The 19,971-nt window shown below is 41.7% G+C and overlaps 1 protein-coding gene across 1 annotated transcript in view; it reads left to right on the top strand.

Annotated features, from left to right (window-relative positions):
- LOC122556621 (short transient receptor potential channel 7-like) overlaps positions 1-16,412 on the top strand; it is a 148,632-nt gene extending 132,220 nt beyond the window's left edge. The window contains exons 9-12 of the mRNA XM_043703527.1: positions 1,706-1,921; positions 2,237-2,320; positions 12,223-12,298; positions 15,043-16,412. Of these exons, the coding sequence (XP_043559462.1) occupies positions 1,706-1,921; positions 2,237-2,320; positions 12,223-12,298; positions 15,043-15,179 (513 nt within the window). The 3' untranslated portion in view covers positions 15,180-16,412. The remainder of the gene's footprint in view (positions 1-1,705; positions 1,922-2,236; positions 2,321-12,222; positions 12,299-15,042) is intronic.
- The last annotated feature ends 3,559 nt before the right edge of the window (positions 16,413-19,971 follow it).

Genomic DNA, 19,971 nt, shown 5'->3' with positions numbered 1-19,971 from the left:
GCAGCCCCACCCACTTCAGTCCCAGCACTGCAGCCCCTCCCCGTCCCACCACTGCAGCCCATCTCCCCCAATCCCATCTCCTCCAGTCCCAGCACTGCAGCTCCTCCCCCTCAGTCTTAGCACTGCAGCCTCACCCTCTGCCCTGCAGCCCCTCCCTCTCTCTAAAACTGACATTTGTATAATTTCTGGAAAATAGTTCGCTCTTCCTTACTTTCTGTAAGCTCCTGCCTTCTTTGTTATAAAGCTGTGTCTCTCTGTATTGAGGAGAAAGTGAGGGCTGCAGATGCTGGAGATCAGAGCTGAAAATGTGTTGCTGGAAAAGCGCAGCAGGTCAGGCAGCATCCAAGGAACAGGAGAATCGACGTTTCGGGCATAAGCCCTTCTTCAGGAATGAGGAAAGTGTGTCCAGCAGGCTAAGATGCCTCTCCCTGTATTGAGCCCACAACATTTGTCGCTTTGTCTGTGTCATCTGACTTTGATATTCTTGATATAATGCATCAGAATTTTAGTTGAGATAAAGCCTTCAACTTACATTATTCTGAACCACAAATTATTTCATATTTGTATCTTTTACAAATGGAATGTATGTTTTTGAAAATAATGTTACTGAATATAGCCATACTGTGAGAAAATAGAGTTTTCATTCACAAGTTAGGCCAATCAGATTGTAAAGTTGTCTTTCCTGTCTTCGTATAGTCATGATTTCATTAAACTGTTTTTGTAATTAGGGTCCACGATGACACTTTATAAATAAAGCTTTCTATATACAATGCAGTGTTTGCTTCGGCAACACTACTTGGTTCCTATGTTCAACCTACACTTTCCACTGTGTAACCACTTTAAAATGTTTACCATTTTTTTCTCCTACTAATTAGTTGATGCAATTCAGTTCAGCAGCTTGCACTATTGTATCTGCTGATTGCAGGAAATAATTATTAATATATAGATATAGATTGAGATCAGTATCGTTTCAATAATTTAATAATTATTAAATTCTGTATAATTTGATTTACTTTTCACATTTTAAGGCACAAGGCAGAACATACTAAGAGAAGACATGGGCTCCATTTCTAAATAAAAACAAAATTGCAAATCATTTGGTCAATTATCATGTATCAAATTTTTCAAGATGTCTTATAATAAATTTTCATGATAAGCATTAGCTGGTTAATATACTTGAAAATCTCACTTGTTGAATGGGAAAACCAGTCAAACTACAGTCAAAACATTTAAGTGCACAATGATTTAGTCAATATCTCAGCTAAGAGATGAGTGAGTTAGCTTACACCACAGAAGAAAACTCAAGTTTTTCATATAATAACTTGTTTCCATACAGAGAATCTTGTATAATTAGTCAAACACCTATAATTTTTTTTAAATTAGCTTCATATTCAATGGTTCCCTTGATAAAATATTGTTTTTGCTTAGCTTTCTGCAAGTATGATCATGTTGAGTTAGAATTATACATTGAATTATATGTGGTACATCGAAGCAATGTAGCCTAGGCACTATGGCTTGAAATAAAGTGTGAAAAGCAAGATGAACTTACACAGCTGATCATTATATTCTGCACTATTTATTCGTCAAAACTAGAGCTGTAATGTACATATTTGTAGCAAAGTTGAGAAATAATACAGCCAATTCACCATCTCATCTACAATTTAGCTGTGGAATACTCATCGACCTGCCATTTCTTTACATGCAGGAGGATGCAGATGTTGAGTGGAAATTTGCTCGAGCTAAGCTTTGGCTGTCTTACTTTGATGAAGGAAGAACCTTGCCTGCCCCATTCAACCTTGTACCAAGCCCAAAATCCATTTGCTACTTAATATCAAAAATAAAAACCTGCCTTATAAATCTGTGTAAATCCAAGGTGCAAAAATCTGAAGGTGACCTTGAAATGGGCATGCTGAATTCAAAGGTAATGTTTGCAAATCTTATGTATTTGAAAATATTTGTAAATAATGGAAAATGTTTGCTTTCCAGTCTCCTTTTCTCAAATTGAAATTATTGCTATTTTTACAAATTGCCAAATATGTTAATTCCAAACCTACTTCCAGTTTTCTATTTTAAACTAATTGCACAGAATTCATAGTTTTGTGGTGTTTATCATGCAACTAAGGATCTGAAAGTTCTTAACAACCAACTAATTGTTTTTTTCTTTGAAATATAGACACTTTGGTTGTAAGCAAAGTATTATAATTACAAAATAAATCTACATTCAATTCCATTCCAGCCAGGTCACCATTATAAATCTAATCCTAGAGGTTCAGAAGGTTGTGGTCTGAAAAAGCCTATTAGCAATCCGACGAGATATCAGGTTAGTCACCTACACAGGTTGTACTGTAGATTTACCCAACAGTGTAACATTGTGCATAATTTCCTCCAGAGGGAGATATTAGATTGCATTTCACATTTCATTGTATAAAATACAACAATACAAACTAAATATTTTGAACTAATTAAAAACATTGAAAACACAATCTCTTGTGTTCTGTGCATAAATTGAATGATAAATCATGATGGTCTTGCTTGGATTTGCCATAATCAGTACCTCCATTTTTAAAAGAAATATTGCTTGCATGTATTTAATGCCTTCTTACACCACATAATCTCAAAGTGCTTATGATACACACAGTAACTTTGAAGTGAAGTAAAGGTGGTTGTATTGGCAAATGCAGCTGCAAAATAGAATTGCACAAACTGTAATTAGATGCATGACTGGTTAATTTGTTATTGGTAGTGTTGAAGAGTTGAAAATGTGTTGCTGGAAAAGCGCAGCAGGTCAGGCAGCATCCAGGGAACAGGAGAATCGACGTTTCGGGCGGAAGCCTTTCTTCAGGAAGCCCTGAAGAAAGGCTTATGCCCGAAACGTCGATTCTCCTGTTCCCTGGATGCTGTCTGACCTGCTGCGCTTTTCCAGCAACACATTTTCAGCTCTGATCTCCAGCATCTGCAGACCTCATTTTCTCCTCAGTGTTGAAGAGTGTCCTCTAGTAAATTTCCTTTGAACACTCTCAAGGGCTTTAACATCCTTCCTTAAATAAAGTTATCCAGAGCTAAACACAATACTCCAAATATGTTCTGACCAGTGTTTTGTACAGGTGGAGCATCGTTTACTTGCTTTTATACTCTATGCCCCTATTTATAAACCCAAAGATCCTGTAAGCCTTCTTAGCAACTGTTTGAACTTGCCTGGCCACCTTCAGAGAATTATGTTCTTGAACTCCAAGGTCTTTCTGCTCCTTTCCTCCTCTCAAAGTTGTACTATTGTCTCTCAGTGTTTCTTCTATCAAAATGCATGACCTCACATTTCCCTGCACCAGGTGTTTGCAGGGACGGCACAGTGGCTAGCACTGCTGCCTCACAGCACCAGGGTCCCAGGTTTGATTCCAGCCTCGGGCGACTGTCTGTGTGGAGTTTGCACATTCTCTGTGTGGGTTTCCTCCGGGTACTCCGGTTTCCTCCCACAGTCCAAAGATGTGCAGGTCAGGTGAATTGTCCATGCTAAATTGGCCATAGTGTTAGGTGCATTAGTCAGAAGGAAATGGGTCTGGGTGGGTTACTCTTCGGAGGGTCGGTGTGGATTTGTTGAGCCAAAGGGCCTGCTTCCACACCGTAGGGAATCTAATCTAATTTGGGTCAACTTGTCAATGACTCTCTGAAGTCATTCTGCATCATCCTCACAATTCACTATTCTCCCTAGCTTAGAATCATCTGCAAATTTAAAGGTTTTATCCTTAACAACCATCTCCAAATCATTTATATAAGGGGATGGCCTAGTGGTATTATCACTGGACTGTTAATCCAGAGACACAGGTCATTTTCTGACTTCAAATCCTGCCATAGCAGATGATGGAATTTGAATTCAATGTCAACTTTGAAATCAAGAGTCCAACAATGACCATGAATCCATTGTTGATTGTTGGAAAAATCCATCTGGTTCATTAATGTCCTTTAAGGAGTGAAACTGCCATCCTTACCTGGCCTACATTTGATTCCAGACCCACAGAAATGTGGTTGATTCTTACTGGCCATCTGAGCAATTAGAGAGAGGAAATAAGGATTGGCTTCGCCTGCGATGTCCACATCCCATAAATAAGCTTTAAATAAATATATATATGGGTATGTTCGCCGAGCTGGGGGAAGTTGATTTGCAGATATTTTGTCCCCTATCTAGATGACATCTCCGGTGCTTTGGACCTTCCTGTGAAGCGCTGCTGTGCTGTGTCTTATGGAATTTATTTGGTTCCGTTCCTGCTGCTTCCGGTTGTTCATTATAGTGGCTGGTATATTGGGTCTAGGTCCATGTGCTTGTTGATGGAGTCCATGGATGAGTGACATGCTTCCAGAAATTCTGTGATTATCCTCTGTTTAGTTTGTCCAATGATCGTTGTGTTATCCCAGTCAAATTTGTGGTCTTCATCACCTGTGTGTACAGCTGTGAGGGACAGCTGGTCATGGTGTTTAGTGGCTAGTTGGTGTTCGTGGATGCGGATTGCTAGTTGTCTGCCTGTTTGTCCTATATAGTGTTTCATGCAGTCTTTGTATGGAATCTTGCAAATTATGTTAGTCTTGCACATGATGGGTGTTGGATCTTTTGTCCCGGTGAGTTGTTGTCTGAGTGTGGCTGTCATGGGCTGTCATGGATCCCAGTGGGTAGTGAAGTCTGCCTGTTATGTAAGGTATCGTGGCTAGTGTGTCGGGCCATGGCATGTCCTATTCACATTGTTTGTCTGCCAGGCATCTGTGGATGAAGTTGCGGGAAGACTCTGTAAACGTGTTCTTTTTCTCTTTGCAAGTCGAGACTGCTACAGGGTCCTAATGCAGCTATACTTGTATGTGTGTTTGGGTGATTGCTGTTGTAGTTAAGGAACTGGACTGTGTGTGTGACTTTTCTTTACACTTTTGTAGTGCATTCACTGTTTTGTGTTCTTTCCACCATCACATCCAGGAGTTAGTTGTTGGTTTCCTCCTCCTTCGTAAATTTGATCTCTGTGAGCATTGTGTTGGTAATTCGGTGTATGTTCTCGATCCCTGTTCTTTTAATTATTACAAAAGTATTGTCCATGTATCTGATCCAGAGTTTAGATCGGATTTGTGGAAGGGCTGTTTGTTCCAGTCTTTGCATCACTGTTTCTGCTATGAGCCCAGAGATGCGGGTGAGCCCATAGGTGTCCTAGTGATCTGTTCATATATTTGGTTTTTGAATGTAAAGTGCGTCATCAAGTACAGGTCTAGTAGTTTGAGTATGCGGGCCTTGTTGGTAGGTTCCCGTCATGTCGTCTTTTCTGTTTGTCCAGGAGGTTGACTAAAGTTATGTCAATTGAAGTGAACAGTGCCGTTACATCGAATGGAACCATTGTTTCGTCCTTGTCTACGTTTATGTTCTTGATGCTGTCTCGGAATTTTGAGACCGATAACCAGGATTGACCTTTAAAGGATAAAAACCAGAAGGCAACAACACCCCAAGATTTCATGGATTACCTAAGGTACACAAACTTGACATACTGCTTAGACTCATTGTTGCATTTCCAGGAACTCCATCACATAAACTGGCAGAAGAACTCCAACAAAAACTGAAACATCTTATCAGTGGATCCAAATACTCCATACAATCATCACAGGAATTCCTAATTATTAAGAGAACAGAGATCAAGAACCACATTGGATTACCAACACAGTGTTCAAATTTACAGGAGAGGAGGAAACCAACAACCAACTCCCATTCCTGGATGTGATGGTGGAAAGAACACAGAATGGTAAATGCATTACAAAAGTGTACAGAGAAACCACACACATGGACCAGATCCAAAACTACGACAGCAACCACCGAAACACACACAAGTGTAGCTGCAATAGGACCCTGTTCAAAAGAGCTACAACATACTGCAGCAGTCTCGACCTATAAAGAGAAGAAGAAGAACACCTCTACAGAGTCTTCATCAAGAACAGATATTCTCACAATTTCATCCGCAGATGCCTAGCAAACAACGTGATGAGGACATGCCATGACCCAGCATACTCACCATGTTACATTATATAAAAATGTCTCAGAACTAACAGCCAGATTTCTCCGACCACTCGGATTCATGACAACCCATAAACCGACAGCCATGCTCAGACAACAACTCACCATAACAAAAGCCCCTATACCCATCGTGTGCAAGACTAAAATAATTTACAAGATTCCATGCAAAGACTGCACAAAACATCACGTAGGACAAACAGGCACACAATGAGCAATCTACATCCAAGAAACCAACAAGCCACTAAACACCATCTGTCCCTCTGAGCCATAAGCACAGATGATCAGGCAGCATCTGAGGAGCAAGAAAATCGACGTTTCAGGCAGAAGCCCTTCATTTCAAACATTGATTTTCCTGCTCCTCGGATGCTGCCTGACCTGCTGTGCTTTTCCAGCACCATTCTAAGCTTGACTCTAATCTCCAGCATCTGCAGTACCCACTTTCGCCATACACACAGATGACAAGGACCACATATTTGACTGGGACAACACTACGATCATAGGACAAGCTAAACAGAAGACAGCCAGAGAATTTCTAGAAGCATGGCACCATCCACAGACTCCATCAACAAACACATAAACCTAGACCCAATATACCAGCCACTACAACGAACAACCAGAACCGGTAACCGGAAGCAGCAGGAATGGAACCAAATAAATTCCAGAAGACTCAGCACAGCAGCGCTTCACAGGAGGCTCCAAAACACTGAAGATGTCACCGAGACAGGGGGCAAAATGTCTGCAAATCAACTTCCCAGCTCGGCGAACATGTCCATAACTATGGCAGCCAGCACCCGAGCTACAAATCCTTACGCAAGCCTTGTATGTGTCTATACATAAATCAGAAAAAGCAAGAGTCCCAACACTGATCCCTGGGGAACACCTCTTTCAACTCATCTCCAATTTGAGAAATGCCCATCTATACCTACCCCCTGTTTCTTATTGTTTAGTCAACTTCTAATCCAATCTGCCAAGACCTATCAATTCCAAACATTTCGAATTTTCTAACCAACTGTCATGTGACATCACATCAAATGCATTCTGAAAGTACAAATATACAGCATCCACAGCACTACCCTAAATTTTTTTAGACATGACCTGCCTTTGATCGCACCATATTGACTGTCCAGTATTAACTATTTTTCTCTGATGTATATTTATCTTATCCCTTATTATGGTTGTCATCAGTTTCCCACAATTGATGTCAAGCTGACAGGTCTGGTTTATCCTTTGCAAATTGAATGCAAACACAACCAATTGCTGTTGAAGTTCAGCCCAACAATGCATATCAGATCTGTGCAGCATGACCAATAAATCTTTTACGCCCACAATGGTCTGCTGCACCAGCTCTCATTGATGAGAAATGGGTGTCAAAGTGATTCTCGCTGGTTTGTAACGCCTGATGCAGCTGAGCTCTGTCATGGACAAGGACAGCTTCCTCCTCTCCAATGTCCTTATCCTCCTCCTTGGAAGACAGGTCCGGTCCCCCCAGCTCCTCTGCATCCAGAACACCACCTTACTGAAGAGCACATTACACCATGTTGACGAGCACACTCTGTCTGGACTGTGTCGGACAGTTCCCCCAGACTAGTCCAAACAGTGAAACCATACCTTCAACAGCCACATCGTCTGCTCCACCATGGTCCTGGTTGAGATATGGGCAGCTTTGTATCTGCACTGTGCATCTGTCAGAGTTCTCAGAGGATTGTGTAATGGTGTCAGCAGCCATAGTCACAGTGAATAGCCCTTTTCCCTAGGAACTAGAATTGTCAGGCATCTGGATCCTCAAACACAATAGCGAAAAGAGATTGCTCCAGGATATAACAGCCATGGCTGCTGCCAGGATTGTGGGCAACCCCTGCAAAAAGTGGTAACAGTGATCTCAGATCACCTGAACATTAGTGGAATGGAACCTCTTCCAGCTGGTGAAATCTGCAGAGTTGTGGTAATGTCTTCTCAGTGCCACATGGTGTAGTTCACCTGGCTGCACCAAGGGTAACCCAGTCATGTTCCTAAATCCGATTGTCCAGGCTGTAGCATTGGCCTCACCATAGGGAAACAAAGTGATCCTTGCAAAGATGGCAGCAGTGACTGTCCTGTTGGATTGTGGGTGCACAACTGAGATCTCACACAAGTTATCATCACTGCCTGGGAGGAGCTTAAAAGTTCAGAGTGTCTGTCACCTTCACAAGCACAGGGCCTCCCATTCTTGGAGCCCTTAGTTCCTGTTTCAGCATCTGGCACAGTTCCATGAGAGTGTCCTGAGACATACGGAGTCTGCTTTAATAATTGCACCTTGCTCATCTCCAGGAAAAGGATTCAGGGCTGGAAAGCTCTGTGTCTCCTGCACAACCCATGCATCCTGAGGGGTTCTGCACCAACAACATCTCTCAGACATGGGTGCTCTTCATTTTCAGTGCTGACTTTTGTTTCTCCAAGGCTTGCTGGTGGCCCTGGTCCTCCTGCATCCACCTTCACCTTCTTGGATAGGCAGTCACAGTGAGCAACATGCCACACACAGTAGGGTGCAGGACTCTAGTGGGAATGACGGTCAATGGGCACAGAAGGAGCAATAGAGATGTCAGAGCAGTCTTCAGCAGCAAACCCTGAAAATGAGAGATGAGCACACTGCTCCCCAAACATGCTGGTAATGAGGGATCTGTCCCATCATCTACCCACATTTTGGCCACATGGTGAAGGTGCCGTGTTGGCTGAGTGACTGCACAATGTCATCGAAGAAGGGAATGCCTGCAGTGCTCCGACACTCTACTAATCCTGAACTCACATTAAACACTCAACTTCTCACTGATTCAGTACAGACTGTCATTACACTCACATGACAGATGGGGAAGTGAGGCCTATGTGGCTCACACAGGACCCTGGGAAGTTGCATGGCTCATAGTTTGCCTCAGCCTTTTGTCGCAACATGGCTGTTAACTTCCAAATCATTCAGATGTCCAAGTTCAATTTGCAAGCATCAGTTGCATGTTGCAAATCATCTTTGACCAGCATCTGACCTTCAATCTATCTGCATAACAAATGGGTGATGAAATGATTACAAATTAAAATGGCTGCTTAGTGTATTTGCTGCTTCAATGTCCTTTTGTCCAGCAGACTTGAATCCCACTCTTTTACCCTTAAAGTGACCCTGACTCCACATGCCTTAGTCATGGTGCAGTCATTTTGTCACAGTACTTTGCATCTACAGAACAGAAAGTGATGGCAGGGATCACAGCTTGAAGTAGGCACTGTCAGTATCAGGCCCCACCTGAGAGCAGGTTTTTGCCCAAAACACTGACTCTCCTGCTCCTTGTATGCTGCCTGACCTGCTGTGCTTTTCCAGCACCACACTCTCGACAGTAGATAGCTCTGCCTCCCCACTGAGTCCTATTTTACCTCACACCATAGTAGCCCATTCCTACCCATCCCCCAATGTGGAGACTCATCGATTGATCTTCACCTAAAACTGTGCTCCTTGCCCCCTGAACCCAAGCATTACACCTTAATGATGCCCATTCTGCTCCTCTACAGAAGGGTTACTGCCACCCATCTGCTTCCTGTAGCCTACCATGCCCTCAGATGCTTTTCTACATAGTCCACCATTCACTTTGAGTTTCCCCTCATCACTGTCCTTGTTTCACACCTCTGCAAATGCCTCTACTTTCTCTCCCACAACATTGACTCCCCACACCTTTTCGTTGTAATTCCACCTTTGCCCCCATATGCCCACTGCACGGTTCTGAACAATCACCCGATGGAACCCCAAGACTGTATTCACCCCATTCCTCTGACTGATTGACTTTGATAAGCAGCCCCGAGTCATGACTGACCAGATACCTGAGCTTCCTGACTGACAAGATACCATTTTCATGACTGCTTTTGGTAACCCCACAAGACTGACTGCTGCCTACACCCATGTACTGGGACAGATTCCCTGAACATGACCAAGCCACAGACTGTCCTCTGACTGATGGTACTGGGGCTCCCCCGTCTAATGTCCGCTCCCCCCCCCCCCCCCACCAGACAGAGAACTAGCCTTTACCAACAATGGTATTTGATTGAACAATGTTCAGTGTTTGCCACATAGGGTGCTAGGTGTTAGATTGACATCTCAGTGTGCCTTACATCAAGATGTTCCAATACCCTTACAAACAGATCCCTACAGACCAGTATCAAAAGCACCCTGTGTGTCTGTGCCGAACAGCACCTCAATACTGCTGTCCTAATAACCTGCTGAAATGTTAATAGGCACAGTAAGGCAATGCAAAACTGGGGCGCTGTGGCATGCAGATGTAACTGTAATGTTATATTCTGCATTCTGTTCTATTACCCTGATGTACTTACATAAAGTATGATTTGTCTGGATATGATTTGGAGATGCTGGTTTTGGACTGGGGTGTACAAAGTTAAAAATCAACAACGCCAGGTTATAGTCCAACAGGTTTATTTGGAAGCACTAGCTTTCGGAGCACTGCTCCTTCATCAGGTGTATCTCAGTACATGTGACAATAATAAATCAAATCAAATCAAATCAAAGATAGGTGCGAAGTGAGAAGGTGCTCAGAGAGCAAGTGAGCAGCCCTGAGATTCAGCCTGGTCTAATCTGTAAGCCCAGTGTCTCTCTCTGTATGCAAAATCTCCCTGCTACAACTTTTCAGTTAGTTGTTAGTGCACCCTTCAATGTAGGTTTGTGCTTCTTCAGCGGACTGCCAGTGCATTGACGAGGTGACATAGGGGTTGGCACCTGCCGTGGATGAGGGGTACATGTGGCTGATGTCTGTGGAATATGCCCTGAGCTGCTGTTTAGTCATGTGCAGCATGGAGTCCTTTCGAGCAAGCCTCAAGGCAAGTCCACCAGGTACCCGCTCTAGTTTCCATTACAAGTTTTCTTGATGTCCAGCTATTTTGGTGAATTTAGTAAGATAGAAACTGAATATTAATGAGGTGAGTTGTGCCATCAACATGTCATTTAACAAGAGATAATCCACCTTAACTGTCAACTCACTCTGTCTAGCAAGAAACTCACTGTACAGTTCTTCAAAAACATAAAAGATGGAGTGAGTTGCTCCCAACATTGAGATGGGGGTCTCTGGACTTTTCATCCAATTTTGCCTCAAATCGCGCCAGAGCCTACATTGCTCAGTCCCCTGTAAGATTCCACCAATAATGACGAATAATATGATAGAGTGCTCTCATAGCATCAACTATTGTCTGGACAGCCCCTGTCTCTTGCTCACGATGAGGTATGAGCACTTCAATTAGTCTTCATGATTGTTAAAAAATTATTTTGAACATTTATGCTCATCGAGGCATCAGAACTGGATAATGTAAAGCTTTTATCAATTTTGTCCATGCAAGCAAAAAACACTTTCAAGCCAGATGCAACAAAGGAAGCTTCTATCAACTCTGCTCAAATTCAAGATAGCATCCCTTTATGCACAAAGGAAGCTCTCCATTTCTTCCACTGTTACTCGACCCTGTGAAATGGTCAATCATGATTATATAATGGTCAGTTTTGTGTTGCATGCCAAAGTCCAGGAGATATCTCATTTGGCATAAAGTTATAAAATGCTGGAACTATACTGAGCAGGTCTGGTTGCATTTGCAGAATGAAATACAGTTATCAATTCAGGTTGTAATCTTCATTAGTACTGATCAAGATCATGACCTGAAATGCTAACTCTGTTTCTCTCCACAGATGCTGCCAGGTTTGCTGAGTTTTTCATGCGTTTTGTGTTTTTATTTCAGATTTCCAGCATCTGCAGTATTTTGATTCTCATTTAGGATATGATCCCCTTAGATTTTGTTGTTGAACAGCATTTTAATCCTTCAAGCTGGCTAGATTCAGTTTGATTGCAAAATCAAAATGTGTTCTATTCCACTGCATCACTCTTTCAAGATTTTCTTAATCTTTACTTTATGAAGGACTTTAATGTTTCATGAAGATATTGATAAATTATCTCAGCTGAGATATTCCAGGAGTGTTAGGGCATGCATATAGTTCAACTTTGCATTGTAGATAAAGAATGCAGATCAGAGTCTGTCAGAAATTATAATTGAGTATTTATCAACCATACCTTGATAAGAGTGTTAACATGCCAAGCATTGACAGGTCTGTAGATGTATATTCTTAGGAAGTTGGAACTAGCACTGTTTCCTCATGTACATTAAAAATATTTTTTGATATTTTGCAGAGGATTATGAAACGATTAATAAAGCGATATGTGCTCAAAGCACAGGTAGACAGAGGAAATGATGAAGTCAATGAAGGCAAGTAGTTCCGTATGCACAAAAATGCTTCATAGTCTGGGTGCTTGCTTTAGCATTCCATTTTCTGAAACAACATCAAACAAATCGGGCCAGTTTATGGTAGATATATACAGGTGTGCGTTTGAGGGAACCAACAAGAGGGAATAATTTATTTGACCCCATGCTCATCAATCAACCTGATGTAAATACATCTTTCCAGGGCACACTCAGTAGAAGTAACCATCACTCAATCCTTGTGGAGACCAAGTCCCTTCTTTATATTTAGGATGTCCTCCCTCATATTGTTATGTTGTCTCCGAATATCCTTTACTTGACCATTATAATCAAGCTGGGAGATCAACCCTCGATCAATGAAGAGTGCAAGGCAGCATGCCAGGGACAGAACCAGACATGCCTAAAAATAACCTGTCAACCTGATGAAGCTACAACATGGGATACCTTGCACACCAAGGAGTAGAAGCAGCATGCAATAGACAGGGGTTAGTCAAGCTACAACTAACAGATCAGATCTATTCCTGATGAAGGGCTTTTGCCCGAATCGTCGATTTTCCTGCTCCTCGGATGCTGCCTGACCTGCTGTGCTTTTCCAGCACCGCTCTGAGCCAAAGATCAGATCTAAGCTCTGCAGTTCTGCTACTTCCAGTCACAATTGGACAATTAAGCTACTAATAGGAAGTGGAGGGTACACAAACATCTCCAACCTCAATGATAGGTGAACCCAGCACTTACATTCAAAAAACAAGGCCGAAGCATCGACATCCGCAGATACCAGTCTTCAACCAATTTGATTCACTACACATAATATAAAGAAATGACTGAAGACAGTGGTTATTGCAAAGACTATGAGCCCTGACAACTGTACCCAAGCCCTTTAGAACTAGCCACACTCATATCAAGTTATTCCAATGCAAGTTTAACACAGGCATCTCCTCAACAATGTGGAAAATTTGCCAGTAGTGTCTTGCACACAAAAGCAGGACAAATCCAACCTGGTCAATCACCAACCATCTGTCTGTACTTGATCATCAGAAAAGTGATAGAAGGGATTGTCAACAGTGCTACCAAGTGAAATTTGTAAAGACATAACCTAGTCACTGACACTCAGTTTTGTTATCTAGCTCCTGACCTCATTACAGCCTTGGTGAATAGACAAATGAGCTGAACTCCAGTAGTGAAATGAGAGTGACACCCCTTCACTTCAAGGCAGCATTCAACTGAGTATGGCAGCAAGAAACCCAAGCAAACCTGGTGTTTGTAGGAATCGGGGGAGAACATTGTGCTAGTTGGACTCAAACCTACCACCTTGGAAGAGAGTTCTGGTTTATGGAGACCAACTCTAGGACATCTCTGCAAGAGTTTTTCAGCATAGTGTCCTAGGCCCAATCATCCTATCTATGTCATGAACGACCATCCCTCCATAATAAGATTAAAGTGGAGATGTTCGCTGACAATTGCACAATTCACAATTCCTCAGATACTGAAGCAGTCCACCTCCACAAGCAGCAAGGCATGGACAATGTCCAAGCTTGGACTGATAAATGTCACATAACATTCCCTCCACACAAGTGCTAGACAATGGCCATTTCCAATAAGATATAATGTAACTATTGCCACTGGATATTCAATGCCAGTACTATCATTGAACCCCACCCCCCACTATTAATATCACTTTCCATTTGCCTGGATGAATGCAGCTTTACTAAACACTTTAAAAAGTTTGACACCATCTAGGGCAAAGCAGCCCATTTGAGAGGCACTGTGTCCAAAACATTCAATATTCACTCCCATTACCACCAACACACAGTAGCAGCATTGTGTACATCTACAAGATGCACTGCGGTAACACACTAAGGATCCTTTGACAGCACCTTCCAATACTGGGACTTCCACCACCTAGAAGGACAAGGGCAGCAGTTGCATGGGAATACCTGCAAGTTCTTTTCCTGACTTGGAAATATATTGCTGTTCTTCCTCATTCGCTGGGTCAATATCCTGGGAATCTTTTCTTCACATGAATATGTTCCTACACCCCAAAGACAGCATCGGTTCAAGAATGCTGCTCACCACCACTTTTTACGGGTGACATAGGGATAGAAGGGTGACCTAGCCACAGTTGGCCACATCCAATGACCAAATAAAAGAACAAAAGGGATAATTTCTACATGATTGGGGCTTCCCAAACTTTTGTCCATTTTGACACCATTTTTCAAGTCAAAAACTTGAAAATTGCTGGGCTTCTCAACAGGAGTGAGGTGGGTTCGCATTGGGGGGGGGGGGGGGGGGTTGCAGGAGCTGTAATATTGGGAGTCTGTTACTGGAAGAACGTACTGTTCTTAATCAGTCAGGGTTCCACAACCCTGATGCCTCAGGGTTCACAAACTTTCAGCTCTCTACCCAACTTGGGGTCCCAACCCCCACATTAAATAGATATACGTAACATGATGCATAGTTTGAGCATTAAAATGCCTGTGAAACTCCATTTGACATCTGCGCAGATATAGGCAACAGACACAAGAGTCAACACAACAAAGAACGATCCCTTAGAACCTGAAAGTCTTCAAATGTAAAATATTTCTTCTCGTTTCTTCTCGAGCTAGTTTTAAAGTTTTGTAATGGAGTGAAGTTTTTGGTATAAATCAAATATCTCAAATTTTGAAAGGAGATGCATTTCTATGTATGTGCATTGTTTTGATATAATTGCATTTTCCAAAACCTCACTTACTAAATTTCTATTGGTATTTCAGGGGAACTTAAGGAAATCAAACAGGACATTTCCAGTCTTCGTTATGAACTTCTGGAAGAAAAGTCACAAGCAACAGGGGAGTTGGCAGAACTCATTCAGCAACTCAGTGACAAACTTGGCAAAAATTTTAAAAAATAAATGAAAAAAAAGGACAAAAAACAATACAAACCACCTCAGTAAACTTTAAAGAGATTAGATGTTTGGCAAAAAATTGTTTGAAATAGGGCAGGCAGTGAATTACTTTGTACAATGGGATTTCAGACAGGCAGTTTATTTCACTGTGCATAATGGTATGATACTGAAAGATAAGCCAATGAGGGAATGAATTAAAATAGACTGAAATTTAACAACAGCGGTAAGAAAATGTGAAGACTGAAGAGGATAGAATATGCATCACTGATACATGCAACTAAGATCTGCATTCAATAGATTATAAATTAGCCATCAACACCCACAATTTGTATGCCTTGCCAAAACAACAGCTGTTAGTGTCATGCTCAAGAATGTCCCCTTTACAGTAAAACATGAGACTTGGCAACAAAGCCTGATCCATAGTATTTTATTTTAAAGTCTAATGAATGAACACTTACTATGCTAGAGTTAACTTAAAACGTGAAATGAGTCAAGAAATGTCATCAAAACTTCTGATTTCCACCAGTCCCATTTTGGACTGTAATGCTAAAAATAATTCAAAAGTTCTGATTTTTAAAATAGAAAATTTTAACCATTTTTATCTGTGGATTATGACATGAATAATAGCTTACTAAGACTTCGAACAAACTTTCATCAGCAAGGTAAACATTAGAACACAGATGATGATCCCAGCTTCACTTAGTCTCAAGCCCAGCCATTGTTATTATTGTTGATTTTTTAAAAGGTGCCAACTGGACTGAAAATGTACCCATTGTTCCCTCTGTTTAAATACTGATTTACATAATTTATGGCTTCATATTGAATTGCTTCACAGTCGCACAGGGCTTCCTTTTGTTCATCTGATGCAGATCAACATTCTTAAAATAATTCATAAATTCGATAAGAGTGTCGCTGTCAAAAAAAAAACAATTTCAAGTTATTTTAAAAAGAAAAGCATTGAGGTCTCAGCAGTTATTTAAAAAATCGACTTTGTAGCTGTTTCAATAGTAGTCATAAATACAACAGTTGTATCAATTAGCCAGCACAGTTTGAAAAATATGTTGAGTACACCAATAGTTAACTGGTTAATGTTGAAAGTCTCTTGTACACTGTATTATTTTTAACTTAAATAAAGTAGCCTTTGGCGTGATTTTACCACTGTCATTGAATATGTCAAAATTTACAATGCTTCAAAAAAATCTGCATTTTATAAAAAGGACTTGTACTTATATAACATCTTTCACAGCTTCAGGCCATCCCAAACCATTTTATAGCCAATACAACAGACCCCACCACCAAGGATATATTTCCCTCCCCTCCCCTATCAGCGTTCCGGAAAGACCACTCCCTCCGTGACTCCCTCGACAGGTCCACACCCCCCACCAACCCAACCTCCACTCCCGGCACCTCCCCCTGCAACTGCGAGAAATGCAAAACCTTGCGCCCACACCTCCCCCCTCACTTCCCTCCAAGGCCCCAAGGGATCCTTCCATATCCGTCACAAATTCACCTGCACCTCCACACACATCATTTACTGCATCCACTGCACCCGATGTGGCCTCCTCTGCATTGGGGAGACAAGCCGCCTACTTGCAGAACGTTTCAGAGAACACCTCTGGGACACCCGCACCAACCAACCCAACCGCCCCGTGGCTGAACACTTTAACTCCCCCTCCCACTCCGCCAAGACGCCCCTCCCCCAAGTCCCTCCTCCCTACCTTTTATCTTAGCCTGCTTGGCACACCTTCCTCATTCCTGAAGAAGGGCTTATGCCCGAAACGTCGATTCTCCTGCTCCTTGGCTGCTGCCTGACCTGCTGCGCTTTTCCAGCAACACATTTTTCAGCTCTGATCTCCAGCATCTGCAGTCCTCACTTTCTCCTAACCAATACAACACACTTGACATCTCACTTTCTCCTAACCAATACAACACACTTGACATGTAGTCACTGTTGTAATGATGTATGCAAATTTGAGCTCTGTGAATCTCTACAAACAGTAATATGATAATGACCAGAAAATTTGTTCTTGTGTGTTATTTGAGGAATAAATTGGTCAGGATGCTGAGTATATTTCCTCGATCATCTCGAAAATAGTACCATAATATCTATAATAGCCAACTTTGGAAGTAGACAGAACATTAGTTTAATATCTAATCTGAAATATGACACCTCTAGCAGCACAGCACTCTCTCAATACTGCTCTGCAGTGCAAACCTGGATTCTGTACTCAAGTGCCTGGAATGGGACATACGACCATTAATATAATAAAATATCCCAAGGCAATACATTGGCACTGAAAATTTGACACTTAATCATATATGAGAGCAGATGATCAAAGGTTTGGTCAAAGATGTAAGTTGTAAAGGTGAGAAGAGGTGAACAGAGTTTAAGTTTAACAGAGTTTAAGTTGGAAAGGGTCTTGGCACCTGGAGACATTGCCATCAGTGGTGAAGCAAATAAGTTTGAGGGTACTCATGTGTTCAGGGTTTGCAGAGTGGAGATATCTCACTGAGTTGCGGAACTGGAGGAGTTTAGACAGAGAAGAATGAGGTCATGAAGGGATTTGAAAGCAAAGATGAGAATCTAATAATTGGTAAACTATTTATTTTCACTTCAGTTTTAACATAGTATTTTGATGGTCATTCAAAAACCTCTGGATTATGGTGTAACTAAAGAATGTGAGAGGAAATATTAAAGTATACATTGAAAATTGCACTGGGAGGCAGTACAACTTGTTGAGGTCCCAGTGTTTAAAGCACATCATGTATTGGAATAAGAGCCCACATCTATCTCTATAGGTTAGGATATTCATAGTTCCTACGTGGTGATTCAAATAAATGTCTGAACGATAAGAAAAATAAATCATAGTTGACGACACCTTGCAGAACATTCCTCACTTAAATATTTGTGTTTTGTTTTCCCCAGTGGTGACCGTGCAATGAGTTCCAAGAACAAGAAGTTCAGCAGCACGTAGGTAGTGAAAACTAAGGTTTGGGAAGAAGGCAAGCCAAAGGTGGGGCAGAGATTCTCAAAGTAAAAACCGAGTTAGTGCGGGGAGGAAACACAACCTCTGATTTCATCAATACTTAATAATAACACACAAAAATTAATCATGAAGTAATGCTGGTTATATTCAATATATTATTAACATTCAAATAATAAGTCACTGACAGACTGCATGTAATTGATAATTATGGTTGTCATACCTGACATCTCAATTGTAATTAGTGGTAATCCTATAATCCATTGATGTTTACTCTGTGACTACAGCTAGAAGCCGCCTGGACTGCTCAAGGTGCAAGCTAACTAATCAGGCAATCTCACTTTCCATTGGCTGCAACTCCCATCTGATAACTCTAGACTGTGGCTCGGACTCAGGCTGACTGAGGTGACAAATATGAACTGGGAACCTAATTAAGTTTCACTCATTAAAATCATATGGCCCAGGTTGACCTGAACTCATTCTCAGAGGCACAGATCAGCCTTTTAGGACTGAGGCAGGGAAACATTTCTGGGTTGTGAATCCTTGGATTTCTCTGCCCAGAGAACTGTGGATCTTCAGTCATCAAGTATTTTCAAAGCAGTCATCAATAGATTTTGGTGTGCTAAGGTAAACAAGTGAAGTTAAGCAGAATGATGGAGTTCAAGTTGATCAGCCATGAATGAATGTTGACTGACAGAATGGACTCAAAATATGGCTCCAGCTCCCATTCCATAAGTTCTGAAGCAAAACGCAAGTTTGGAGAAAGGGCTGTGTGCTCAGTGTTTCAGATGCTACTCACATTATCCTATAATCAGCTCAGTACCGACATGAACATACTACACTCTAGGGTTGGATTTGGCAAAGGCAAGATTTTCAAAAATGACCGAAATAACAGTGCAGTGGGAGGCTATTCAGCCTTTATTACCTATGCTGGATCTCTTATATGTAACTTGCAGATCCTCAGATCGCCAGAACATTTTATATCCTTCATTGTGAAAGACTTATCCCATTACCTTTCTAAATATTCTCTAGTCTACACCCCAATATACACCTGAAGCATTTTGTGCAAGAACCCTCATTCCAAGTTCCTTCATTGAGAATCTTCAGTCTGATTCCCTTTCTCTCTGTTCATTCACAAATGGAAAGAATTGTGCCAGGCGTTATCCACTGTAAAAATCCCAGGTGTCATTCACAATAGACATTAGGTGCAGGAGTAGGCCATTCTGCCCTTCGTGTGCAAGAACCCTCATTCCAAGTTCCTTCATTGAGAATCTTCAGTCTGATTCCCTTTCTCTCTGTTCATTCACAAATGGAAAGAATTGTGCCAGGCGTTATCCACTGTAAAAATCCCAGGTGTCATTCACAATAGACATTAGGTGCAGGAGTAGGCCATTCTGCCCTTCGAGCCTGCACCACCATTCAATATGATCATGGCTGATCATCCTTAATCAGTATCCTGTTCCTGCCTTATCTCCATAACCCTTGATTCCACTATTCTTGAGAGCTCTATCCAACTCTTTCTTAAATGAATCCAGAGACTGGGCCTCCACTGCCCTCTGGGGCAGAGCATTCCACACAGCCACCACTCTCTGGGTGAAGAAGTTTCTCCTCATCTCTGTCCTAAATGGTCTATCCTGTATTTTTAAGCTGTGTCCTCTGGTTCGGCACTCACCCATCAGCGGAAACATGTTTCCTGCCTCCAGAATGTCCAATCCTTTAATAATCTTATATGTCTCAATCAGATCCCCTCTCCGTCTTCTAAACTCAAGGATATACAAGCCCAGTCGCTCCAGTCTTTCAGCATAAGATAGTCC

The sequence above is a fragment of the Chiloscyllium plagiosum genome, chromosome 14 (assembly GCF_004010195.1).
Source record: "Chiloscyllium plagiosum isolate BGI_BamShark_2017 chromosome 14, ASM401019v2, whole genome shotgun sequence".
In the NCBI taxonomy this organism is placed as follows: Eukaryota; Metazoa; Chordata; class Chondrichthyes; order Orectolobiformes; family Hemiscylliidae; genus Chiloscyllium; species Chiloscyllium plagiosum.
The sequence above is the reverse complement of the archived record's forward strand: the minus strand, read 5'-3'. Positions and strand labels throughout refer to the sequence as shown.